Consider the following 13,849-nt stretch of genomic DNA (forward strand, 5'->3'; position numbering starts at 1 on the left):
AATACCAGTAAAAAAAATCTTTTACTTAATCAATAATTTTACTAAGTTTTACTATTTCCTAAGTTTAGGTAGATTGTCTATTCTGTTATAACTTATAATAATTCTAATGTAACTTAATTTATTACACCTTCTAAATGCGCATTGCACTCTACAAAAAACGATATATTTTGTGCCTAACGATGTTAGGCATACTCTGTAAAATGTACAAGAACTTACAAATCAAAAGTTAATTTTCTACTATACCAAACGCGTCATTCAAATTTTGAGGGCTAAAAGCCATGTTACTGTGTTTATAATTAACATAAGACGACATAGTCGCTGAAGAAGCGGTTTCTGGTTTGGCGAAAGCGGAAAACAGGTAGTTTTCATCAAAGTAAACAGACAGGTTAGGATTTTCTTTCGGCACGAATCTACCGGGTGGCTCTGCGTATTGGCCTCCCACTATTATCTGGTCGCGGTCTTGATTATTTAAGCTCGATACTTTCCATGGTTTATTCAAATACACTTGGCTATTCTGTTTCAGTTCATTGTTCACAATCTTGCGGTGGTCATAAATTATCCCTGGATTCTTTGGATTATATTTGAAAATGTCAGAGTAGCTTTTTAGGTTTATATCTTCATACAAGTCTGTTTGATCATCATTCGTGGACATCATTAGAATGGATTGTTGCTTATTTGAAAGCGCATGGTTGTTATCTCGATTAGCGGGGAAGTCTTGCCATCGGTGGTAATTCAGCACATCCCCATTATCATCATTGAGCAAGCCACCATTGTGCTCATGGTTGTTGCTGTAAGAAACAGTTGCATCAATATATTCTTCGTCTGGATTTGAAGATTCACTTGTAGTTATTTTCAAAGGTGCCCCGTACGAGTCTACTGGAGGTTCTGCGTAAAGCGGTTGTAATGGTTTTTTGAATTCAAATTCTTTCGGTGCCATCTGTATCTGAGGTGGTTCTCCAAAGCCGGTTGTATCAGTAAAATAAGCCTGTTGTTGAGTGGCATGTTTCGGGGTGCTGTATTTGTTAAGAATGTACTTGTTGTTTAAGTTAGGTCTTGGCGGGATTGGTCGTGGATGCCTTGGTTTTGGTAAACGAGGACGCTTACCGGGCATTGGGCCAAATTTAGGATTCACTTTCTTTGTTTTATGTTTTATGTAGGTTTTTTTTGCTGTTTGTTTTTTCGGAATACCGTATTTTGGTTTTGGGTGACTGAACTTAGGTTTGGGTGCACGGTATCTCTGTTTTGATATTCTCCTGTAGATGACTTTTGGATTTTTTGTGTCTGTGAATTCTAATGGATAAGCATCAACAATTACTACCGAATTTCTTTTAGAAAGATGCTTCGTTGTTTTCCTTTCTATATCTTGTATTTCATTTGTCTGCTGGTGTGTCTGGGCACATGTCGCTGTCACGCTCATCTGTAATAAGGAAACGTTAAAGTGTTACTTAATTGAAAATATATAATTTAATTAGTTGTGTTTTGATATTATGGTCATCTTTTAACGCACTTAGCAGCAGCTCTATTTTCTGGAAAGATTGCGAAAATGTCGGTGCGTGTATCTGAGCGAAGCTAATTGTAGAAGAAAGTAACTGCGACGCTTCTGTTACTACACATGGTATGATGATAATGTGCAAATGGGTGATTTCTTGTTGCAGCTGATGCGTCATAATTATTACTTGCGAGTTTGTGGAATGATATATTGATAGACGACACATTTCGCTTGCCGTACGATTATTAAATTACATTGTTCAAGATTTTCTCTCGTTTCCACGGATTACACTCTCTTTACTAAGGTTTCCATCAACCTAATCACTGTTAATGTATAACAGTTAGACAAAAACACTTTTTGTCTAACTGTGTAACAATAGGTACTAATTTCCAATTAGCATACAGACAGTTGACCTGTATGACCACAGTTTCTTTTCGCCTTGTATTTGTATTACTTTCCCTGTTTTCTCTTTCTTACTTCATTTGCACTTATAACAGTTATCTCCTAATACCACACTGTATGTTTTCAAACTAGAAAGATTTGCCTTTTCAATTTTTAGTTAATTATAATATTTGATAAGTATTTTTTATAATATCAAGTGACGGAACGAACAAGCGGTGCGCCTGGTGTTAAGCAATACGCCTGTCTACACCAGTTGCAGTGCCAATCGCAAAGATCTGCGGGGCTCTGTCACTGCGCCTGTCACCCTGAGACAAGTTGACAAGTGCCATGTGCCTGTAATGTCACCAGCACTCTTACCCCTCAAAACCGGAATGCAGTAATGCTTACATTACTGCTTGGCGGCAGAAATAGGTAACTCCTGGACGAACTCTTTCACACGGAGCTCTATTGCTGTGTACTAAAGATTATGACTTGATTTGATTTTGTATGGGTCCCGAAGACCGCAGTGACCTTGATATCCTCGAGGGAGTGACGTACTTCCCCTTGGTACCCCTGAGACATTCGTCGCAAGCGCACATGTATCTTTATTTGTGTTTGGTCTCAAATTCCGCGCGCGATGGGTTGTTTTCGAAAAAAATTATATGATAATTTAATATGATTACTATGATAATTTTGATTGATCTCGATAAAAAATTTTTATAGTGTGTTCGTCTTGTTTTGTTGTTTTTTTGTAATATGACTAAAATTTTGTACACCGTTAAACTAATAAGTACAAATTCAACATATAATTTTTTTTCATTTAATAGATATAGATAAAACACATCTTTTTATCATATGCTACGTTGTCATGAAAATATCTATTTTGTCTTCTCAAACTAAACGCGTAAAGGTGCGGTCTGACACGCCACACGCGACTGCTTATGTTCGGCGCAAGAGTGCGACCACCGGAAGGTTAAAAGAAAGGAAAGTAGGAAATGAAAATCAACTTGAACCGCTAAAATTTACAGAAGCTTTTGCAATAACAATAATTGTAAGTTCACCACAAAGTTGTCACTCAAGGTGAGCGGAAATGTACCTCCCCTCCAAAGTACTAATAGTTTCCTTTATAACTAACTTAAAGGGTAGGTACGTTCAGTGAACCGCATAAACCGCAGTTACAAAACGAATGAATGAACCGTTGTGCGCAGGCGTTTAATCTTCATTTAAAGCTTCATTTATAATTTGTCATAATAAAAAGTTATCCACTGCATAATATGTGCTCTAGTATTCACGTTCCACGTTCTTATAATTAAATCGTGTTATAATGTGTTAGCTTAATGTTACGATAGATAGTTGTCTGTAGCACCTGATCGGTTAATTTTTGTTACTATTTCATTGCTCCTATAATTGAATTTGAAAAACCATTATGATCATATTTAGTTGTTGATGAAGTAAGATAAAGTCAATAGCAATAAGCCTTTCGGGAAGTGAGTAGAAATGCAGCAATATCTGCAAATCTGAAGTGAAAACTGGTTAAGTCAATTATTATTTATTAACTCTTTTATTTGTAAAATGACACATCTAAATCCCGCCGTTTTCTCGTGGTCCCACTAATTTGTCCCACAAGAGAGACCACGATGAGCCTTGTTTCTCGCAGTCCCACTGCTTGCTATATAAAAGTGTACTTCCTATATATGTTATACATATGAATACTACCACGTTACATAGATTAAATAGTTTAATTTGATGCATTTTTTTATAAAATGCGATTTATAATAAAGTTTGTATGTATGAAATTATTTTAAGGCCAACTTTTTGTTAGAATAGCTCCCGAACCGGTGCGCTTAGTTAGTAACTAGTAGGCAAGTCCGCGTAGTTTTAGGACCTTATTTTTGTTAAATCAATTTTTAGCTTAATATTTTCAAACTTTGTAATGAACTATATGAAAGGTGGTATGTGTTAAACTATTATGTGACATTAGCGGTATAGCAGAAAAGTTAAGTTTCTCCATCGTTTTTTATATTACTTTCTATGTTTATTAACTCTAATATTTAAATTGAAGAATTTGAGTCCAAGATCATGAAATGTATTTCTCTGTTTTTAGCTTTGTGGATAATGGTCTTAAAATGTTTTAAGGAAAATAGAGTAATTTCTGATTGTAGTTCCTAGTACAAAATAATACTGTGATATTAGTATATCACAACCACGTAATAACGTAAAAATGTGAGTGTGGAAATAATAGTCGTCGTTCCGTTAAGATGTAAAGGTACACGCTTTCTATGCGCTTTCTAAGAATCGACGTAGGCTAAACGGAAAAATCCTCGCGTGGGCTCAATCGTACTCTTGGTCGCAAAACACACGAGAGCAAAAATGCGCGTCGAGATGTGCAGCTTCACAAGGAACATTTAGCGTTATTAGACGCAGTGAAAAAGTTTTATTACTAGATTGGTTTTAGTGGAAGAAGAAGAAAAAGGAAAGCATGCAACTTTATTATTAGATTGGTTTTAGTGGAAGAAGAAGAAAAAGGAAAGCATGTACATAAAAAAATAATAACAAAATGAGACTGAGGGATTGTTTTAAGAGACTTACAAGACATTTTTTTAAATACAGCATTCTGTGCACTAGTTTACCATTCATTTATTATAAGACTACTACAAAATTGACTTTGAAAAGGTTGAAATGTTGGTTAAAATAAGTTTACGCCGTTAGCACTGGCGTTAACATTGCTGCCGCGCGTGCCCTTTGCGTCTACTCTCACGCACGTGTAGTTTGTGCTGTTTTTGAGCGTATATATTAGCTCTTTATACTTAGTAACTTCAATTATCCAGAGTCATAAAAAAACATTGATTGTAAGGACAGTGCTAGTCTATATTGGTTTGAAGTATTCCCGTTTCGTATGTTTTGAGTTCCGACTTCCACCGCAGGAATTGAACCACAGAGTCTCTTTCAACGAAGCACAGTTAACTAAATTATTACTTACTGATAACTTACTGTCCCTTTGTTACTTGAGAATTTGTCACGATTTATAAATATATCTCTACCTTTAGCGGTCAACATACAAGGAGTGGTCGGAGGTAGTTAAGATTGGATGCCATACGCCAAGTCGCGTGAAAACTAGACAAATGACAACTTAGTGGTTACGTTCCATACAGGGTGGAAAAATAAAATGTCGTAAGTTACGTTCCCTTTGGATGATGTGACAAGATGTTGGCATAACTTTATGGATATTTTTTTGATACTGAAATGCTTAGACTATGGAAACCAAAACCAATTCCTATATTTTCCATTCTGCTCGGATACGGCCTTACTCAAATATCTAACTCTATACAAGGTGGGTCAAGATCACCTTGAACTGTGTTTCTCCTCAATTAGAGCACGTAGCGGTTTTAATGATAATCCAAACGCTGTCAAATTTAAGGTTGCATTTAAAATATTAGTAATTCAGGCGGAAATAAAAAACGAAGGTGTGGGCAACTGCATTCCGCTTAAGCGGAGCAATAATTTAACAGAAAAAATATCTTTTGTGGAAGTGCCAGAAGATAATATCGCCTTATACGAAGATTTCGTGGATTGCTTAGATAATAGTAATTTAAGCAATTATGTTCAATTTGTGGTCACATACATAGCTGGCTTTGTTGTAAAAAAACTGTCTAGGTCTCTAAAATGCACAGTGTGTTATAGAGACCATTTTTCGGACATCCGCTTTTTATTCAAAAAACCTATAGATGTAATGATTTGAATTAGAGTAGAACGCCCGAGTGACAAATTTGCTTAATTAGGGTAAAAATAATTTTTGAAATGATACATTTTGTATCTGTATAAAGTGAAAAAATATTCCTACACTTAATTTAAAAACAATACAAAGAAGTGCCGTATATAGTTCGAAAGAATCTTATTCATATCACCTCTTACACTTTATATAAACCTCATAATTTTCTTAAGTACGTAGGATTTTTTTTTCACTTTATCCGGATAAAAATTATGCAGTTTTCAAAAATTATTTTTACCCTAACTAAGCAAATTTGTCACTCGGGAGTTCTACTCTAATGTTTTAAATCACTTGATCTGTAGGTTTTTGCAATAAAAAAAGCAATGTCAGAAAAATGGTCTCTATAACTCACTGTGAAATGTGAGCAATGTTTAGACATGTTGTTTGGCAGTGATAGGGGTTTTGCACCTAGTTTAATAATGCAAAAAACTAGAGGTGGCCTGACTTATCCATCCAAAAATGTTGTGGAAGTGCTAAAAAAGTTGAAACGTTGTTAAAAACCACTTTATTTTCAAAACAAAAACCAGAGGATTATTATTTACATAGGTATTTTCAAATTTTATATGCTATATTTCGAAGAGTGGTAAATTATTTAATTCAGGAGATACAAATCACGACACAAATTATAATTATTTGTTAATTAAAAGCGTGATCCAAATACGATGGACTTGAGTTTAAAGTATTTTGGAAAAAAATGTTGAAAAATTGTCACTCCGAAATTAATTTAATAAAATTATTTTAATCCGTCATGAATAATTTTAGCTTTTTTACCCGACTGCGTCAGAAGGTGGTTATGTTTTTTGAGTGTATATAACATGTTCATTCCTTTTTCAGGCTGTACAGCCTTAACGGCTTGATGGATTTTGACATATGAGGTGTTGTTAGATTCGTCTTGATTGGTGGGAGTGTCATACGTTTATCTCTTTTCAGTTATTTTTTTGCAGTCGGGTTTTTATTTTTTGGTTTTTGTAAATCTATATACATAATACATATATAAAGAAGTAGGGTCCGGAGCAACTCACGCGTATATGGACGCATAGCAAAAACTGTAAGTACTAGAACATGATAACTCGAGGGTATGTTAATTTTATTTAGTGAAAGAGTACTAAGAATGGATTTTTCAAAATTCATCTCCTAAGAGGGCGAAATCGGGTATAAACGTTTGTATGAAAAATAGTATTCCTTGAAATCACAAAGACGAAATTTGCATAAATATATTTCAATAAAAATGGTAAAAAAATGGCATGACAGTTGTTAAAAAATGCGGCGAAATGGGTTACCCCAATAAAGCTCGTATGGTAACTTTTTAACGCGTGGTGCGATTTGCTTCAAACTTGAATATTTTTCATTTGTGTAAATATTGTATGCGGACGAAGTCGTAAGCAAAGCTAGTACATGATGATTGTTGGTTTCCGATAATTGATTTTCACAACTACTTTCATTATTTCTGTGTTAAAATTACTTGATAGATGCATTTGCTTAAGAAAGCCAGTAACGGGAATACTAGAATCCGCAGAAACCTGAATAGACTTGTACTTGAGAGTTCGTTAAAAGACGTTAAGTAAATATGTACTAAAATGTAGGTTAAAGGCAGTATGTTTTATATTTTATCTATTAAGTACAATTAATACTATGTAATGTCATGTGCAGTAAAGTAGGTATAATTAAGTAAGAATGCGCATATCGCCAACAAACGGCACAGCATAGCACTGACTTTTACTAAATAAGTTACTAGTTGTAATAAAAAAAAAATAAAAAATGTGTGTTGGCATTTATAATAATATACCACTAGAGATTTAATTATTAGACTTATGTTTGTTTAGGCATAATTTGGTTACAGTAAACTAAAGAAACAAAAAAAAACAGTTTCAACATTCAAGCCATACATTTGCATGTCGATAATGACTTATCGATAGATTATGGTAGAACATTAGAGAAATACGCCATTTGTAACTTTAAAATTTTGGTTAGATATGCACGTTCATTCTGTAGTTAGGGCAGCTCCTTTCCTTTATTTTTGTCCATCCTCTAAGACCTCATGTATTGCGAAATGAACACAGTTGGCATTTATGTTGACGTTACGTATTTTCGATTCCCGTGTTTGGCACAGAGCAATGTATTGCTATCTCTTTTGGCTTACGATGGCATGCAGTAGTTACCTTACCACGAGCTCTTATTACGATTCAGTTTAGGACTTAAAATAAATCGTTGTGAGACAGCGCTACATGAGGTTTATCACCATCGCGCTTTTTTGACGTTACACACCTACACTGAACTGTAATAAGAGTTCATGGTAAGGCCTCTGTATTCATTTCGCCATTTTTGGAGTAAGGAGACGGTTGTCAAAGGGAAATACATCAAATGTCAAAATCAATATGTCGCCAAATGTTTTACTGAATTATTCGCATGAATTGTAATTAAATGGACAAATATACATACAGTGAAAATAGTGAACTATTGATAAAAATGTGTCGCTGCAGCATTAAGGAATGCGGCATTAGAGAAAGCGAAAATCAACCACATGTTACATTGCACCTGCTTGTGTTATTTTTCTGTCTATAAATCATACAATAGCCCAAATATTTCATGTAAATAGACTTATTTAAGTAGTTTATTCATAAATCGTGCCGAATTTTGGTTTGGTTACATTAGATTGCCTGTTTGTTTGTAAATTTTGATGATTGTTAATAACGATTATTTTGAGATAGTGGTGTTCTTGTAAGCATACATATTATCGATATTCTGTTATTAAAACAATTCACTACGAGGCTTTTATAATTTCATTATTCTTATTATTATTATTTTAAACTCTCGCCTCTCCCAAGGCCTAAAAGATAAACTTTGAATTTTTAAATGGGAGAGGCGGTATTTCCCGGCAATGGCACAGTCGGCCGAGGTCTGGGACTCAGGTCCAAGAATCGGCGAACAATACGTGCCGTATCGAGCAGGACCGCCTTCTGCATTTGTGCTGGAAGCGACACGCCACAGAAATCCAATTATTATTATTCTTACTATTCTTATTACTATTATTATTATTTTTAAAGATAATAAATCAAAAAAGAAAGAAAGAATGCTTGGAAATTATAGGACTGCCGAACATAAACATTGGATCAAATACCAGTTTCGTTTATTCGCTTCATTTTGAAGAGTCAAATTAATAGAACTTTCAATGTAACTAGATTGCAATGATAATGCAATCTCAACGTTACATTTATTGGTAAATAATTTTATACTTAATTTCGATTAAACAATTCTCATTACTAGGCATTATGTTCTTTAAAACAAAACTTTCCACTCGTTTTCTATTTTTCCCCACTAACAACTTTAATATATATGTATAACATATATTTGTAGATCCTCTGACATTATAATTATAGGCGCCCAATAATATATAGCAGCACCTGCAATAACTTCTATGTCATATAGTTTCAATGCACAACTAAAACTGACAGCGACCAACGTGTGGACAGCTCGGGTTTAAATTATTATTATTATTTTATGTTGATTTTAATAATTTTAACACTAAAGTAGGTACTTTTATTCCGTAGTTAGGGCAGCTCTTTGCTTTATTTTTTCCATCCTCTAAGGCAAAACATAAATTATTCACATTTATTTGGTAAATAATGATGTGATTTGTGATTATTATGTATACTATAGTATTTGATAATCGCGAAATACTAAGCAAAGTTTGACACTATTCATCTCCTTTCCGCAAGCATGTAATGATGCGTGTTAAATCAAAACGAAACATAATATCATAGATTAGGAAGCAAAAGAATGTTCTGACTACGCAATAACAGAGTAGGTATAATATGAATAAAACAGTTACCATGGTTATCATATAAATTTAAAAAATATAAATAAAGACTATGCTGCATGGTCTAAGGATTTTTACCACAAGGAATAGTACATAACATTACTTACATCAATAGTTTCAACAACTTGACTGTAATTTGTTTCTTTTGCTTTATTTGTTCATTCTTTTTAGGAATTCGAATGTTCTCATCTTTAAAACAATTAAATAATGCCATTTTGCGTGCTTCGGTATTGCGAAAATACTTTGAAAGATATCAGTACACAAATGGGGATAACCGTTTACTGCTACGCGATTAATCTGTTTTGGTTGTGTTTTGTGTTATTATAAATGACGAAAATACTATCTCAATATTGCCTGTCTGCTTAACTCATTTCCATCAGGTATAGACTGTCGCGTCTATCCATGATACTAAGGAACTGATACTCTCTGACAAAATTTAACACTAAAACAAAACACTAATTGGTTAGACTGTGATTAGGCTGTGTTGGCCTGTGGTCTATCATTACCTAATTACACAGTAATTTGATCGAGAAATCATCGAGCTTGTGGTTTTCACTTATCGAAAGTGAACTATGGTTGTGCATTCGATTTGATTAAAAAAAATAGAGCATTCAATGATTTTGATCTAAAGTGCATTTATTTGTATTGCTTGTAGTTGCATTGTATTTTGAAAAAGCAGCACCGAACATAAATAAATCCGTCGGTCCCTGCATACGAGTAGTCCTCTAAACGAATGTCCTAGCGTTTAACGTCATATTTTAAGAATATGTACGTTTTTCTATAATATCAAGTGGCGGGACAAACAAGTCGTGCGCTTGATGGTAAGCTACATGCCTGTCCATAACAGTTGCAGTGCCATTAGAGCTTTAAATCGCAAAGATCTGAGGGGCACTGCCACTGCGCCCGTCACCTTGAGACATAAGTTGACAAGTCCCACGTGCTTTCATTAAGATGTATGATAGCATTCTTCTCCGCTCCTCTGTTCTTAGAGGATAGGTTGTAAAGTTTGAAGCCTTCGTCAATTACGATCTGACTTAATACTCGCACAGCATATTTTATTTAGCTACATAATAAAGAAATAGAATATAAAATATTAACGTTTCTATTTTATTAAATAGTAATTAGACATTAAGTACCTATTAAGTTAAAGCTCATGAGGTCAATGAGCATAAATAATACATTATCATTGCATGAAGTTGTTTCCGGGCGTTCGTCTAGTTTACATAAAAAAAAAAAAATTAACATCGACTTTCTAAAGCGTTATTCAATATTTACGAGTAGACTTAGAACAAAATACTTTTTTTTTAATTTTGTAATAAAACAGAAGCGGATGACTATTCAAAAATTGTGATAATTTAATATTAATTAAGTAAATGAAAGTTTAATAAATAAATATGACTTTATCATATAAAGTTTATGATATTTACAAAAAAACTCAACGTTATTACTGTTATATTAATACTCATTCCTACTAATACGAGTACAAGTATGTACAATGTAGTGATAGGAAATGAATAATAAGTCATTTTATCCTTGTTATTTGTTTTCAAAATAAAACAAAGTAAATATTGAGCTTTTTTAATGTGGGTGTATTTCAGATGTGATTTCCAGACATTATTCTTGAGCAGTTGAGTTAGATTTCAGAATCAATGAAGGAGATTGTGTTATACAATTTCAAGTATAGTGACGATGATTGCTTGTTGTTCAAAAAATATCACTATAACGACTATAATTTATTTTTACAAGTATCGCAAAAGCATGTACTATTCGCTCGGCATATAAAATAATCGCAATGCAAATGAATATTACCATTATTAGCATAATGGAATGACTAAATCAATACAGGCATTTTCAATAGGTACGGTTTTTTACCTAATTTTGGTGACAATTTTTAATTTTGTGTTTTAAGTAAATATTATGGGTTGGTATTATAATAAAAATAAATTCCAAAAAGAATATTTTACCGGCCCTTCAAAATGTCAAGTGTTTGTCATGCTTGATCACCAAAGTTGAACATCGTCACCAAAATTAGTACATTGGAGAAAAAAACACCAATTAAATAGAAAAATTATTTAATATCCATATAGACCAGGACCTTAGATGTTGAGTCTCATACGGCTAATTGCTTGGACGTTCTGCTAACAACTGATCCAGAACGATACTTTGTGATAAAGATACTATACACTGGATACACTGGATACTTCCGACCATTGTCTGGTGAAAACTATATCCGTATACTTCCCACCCGATCAGACCCCTAGTGGTATGAGACGGGTTTGGTGATACAGGTTATCAGATTGAGACGAAATGCGCCATTTCTTTGATTCATATTCCTGGAAGGTTTGCTTTTCTTCAGGAGTCTCGTCGAGCTGTGGTGATGCTGTAGTCGAAGTTTTGCGTTTGGATATGAAGTATTACATACTATACTCTAAGGTACCCAATGGTCCCCGAGCTCGGCTATGGATTAGCGCTGACTGTATCCGTGCTGAAGCACAAAAACAGTCCGCGTATCAAGCTTAGGCAGACGCTCGACTACGCAAAGCTTCGAGAACTCGGAATCTGAAGAATGCTTTTTAATAAGGCCGCCAAGTAGTGTAAAAATGTGTTACGTAGGGCCAAGTTCCACCATACACGCTGTATAGGAGCCAAGCTTATATAGTAGGTAGCAAATCCGTTTGGTTCCTAGCCAAAGCGGTCGGAACTAACTTTTTTTGTCCATGTTTACCACCTCTGTTGAAGCCGGACGGCTCGCTTGCCCATACTGCGGAAGAGAAGGCGAATCTTTTTGCCTCATTTTTTGCAGAGTGTTCGCGTCTGGGTGCCGCAGGGAACCTACCACCTACCTTAGCTCAGGCTGACGCACTATGGCACCAGTTCGCATACGCCAAAAAGAGGTAGGTACCTAGATCTCTGCGGAGTCTAGACGTGGTCCAGATGGAATTCCAGCAATAGTCCTACGTAATTGTGCGCCTGAGTTGTCTCCTGTTCTGACACGATTACATTGCCTCTCACTAGAGACTGATGTAGTTCCCTGGTCGTGGAAGCTTGCAAACGTGCAACCTGTTTCGAAAAAAGGAAGCGGAGCTGACAAATATATACCTATCTCAGTCACTTCATCCTACTCAAGACTATGGAACTTGTATTGCGTCTTTAGTGAATGCCAAAACGGATTCCGGCGGGGGCGATCTACTGGGCATCTTTTTGTGAATGTCACATATGGAGCGAGACTAGAGAATAGCAAGGCGTAGCTCTTATGGAGCTCCCACTGTCCTTTGCAATTGGATAACGGATTTCTTTAGGAAACGTCCGATTCGAGTGGTCTTAGAAGGCTACTCTTCCGAACATTGGGCGATTGATGCCAGAGTTCCTCAGGGTTCCGTACTGTCTGCTATTCTCTTTCTGCTGCATATCAATTATATGTTAAATCCAGCAAGCCATGCTGACGACAGCGCAGTTATAGGTAGGTACTTGACCAATGTAAGGGTCCGTGGAGAGGACATCCAGTCTTGTCGAGACTCCATGGTTAGTCGTTTGGATTTGACACTTCAGGTCTCCGATTGGGACGATGCCAATCTTGTCAAAACGCTACCAAAGCACAGGCGTGTCTATTCTCCACAAAACGGAGTTCCTTAGACCTGACTCTGACTTTTCGTGATATATGTATACTAATAGCCGATTGTCTCTAGCTATTTAGGATGCCGCGCAAAAATCACAGCTGGGAAAATCACTGGATAATGTTTTGGACTCCCGGTGCGTGGTGTCAATAGGGAATGAAATCAGAACGTGTGTGTTGGATAATCCTCGAAAATAAATGGCGTGTATAAAATTTGACTCATTTTGTGCTATTTTATTGCTAATTACTTACTACGTAGATTATTAAATAATAGGCCCCAATAAATTCTAGAACCTTACGATATTTAGGTACTAGATTTTAAAATAATGTCATGTCCTCAAAATTCAACCATAAAGTCACTACAATCTCTATTATTTATTAGTAGAAAGATACGAACAAAGACAAAAATTGCTTCGATCCGGCTGGACTCGAACCAAAACTAGTGGAGTAATGTACACAAAAATATATGAATATTGTTGTAGTGAAAACATCATGATATTCAAGAAAAAAATATTTTAATCATACATATTTAAGGTATGATTAAAATATATTTTAATAATTTAATTTAGTATTTTTTAAATTTATTTTTGATGAATTGAGAACTTCCTCCTTTTTTGAAGTCAGTTAATAAATACAATAGAAAAATGAATAAAAGTTATGTCCGAAAAGATTTCTTATAATGTATGGAAATGTAACAATTATTTTTTCCGGATCTAAATAGCGTATGTTTTTCTTTCAAAACAAAGCTATTTTTTATAATTTCCTATACCGGAATTTCGT

At 34.8% G+C, this 13,849-nt stretch overlaps 1 protein-coding gene across 1 annotated transcript in view; it reads right to left on the reverse strand.

The window, feature by feature from the left end:
• Positions 1-68: 68 nt before the first annotated feature.
• The window catches only part of LOC113226457, an 18,865-nt gene continuing 5,084 nt past the window's right edge, over positions 69-13,849 (reverse strand). The window contains exon 2 of the mRNA XM_026459085.1: positions 69-1,417. Coding sequence (XP_026314870.1) covers positions 227-1,417 — 1,191 coding nt within the window. The 3' untranslated portion in view covers positions 69-226. The remainder of the gene's footprint in view (positions 1,418-13,849) is intronic.

The sequence above is a fragment of the Hyposmocoma kahamanoa genome, unplaced genomic scaffold (assembly GCF_003589595.1).
Source record: "Hyposmocoma kahamanoa isolate Upper Pololo Valley unplaced genomic scaffold, ASM358959v1 100021, whole genome shotgun sequence".
Classification (NCBI taxonomy): Eukaryota; Metazoa; Arthropoda; class Insecta; order Lepidoptera; family Cosmopterigidae; genus Hyposmocoma; species Hyposmocoma kahamanoa.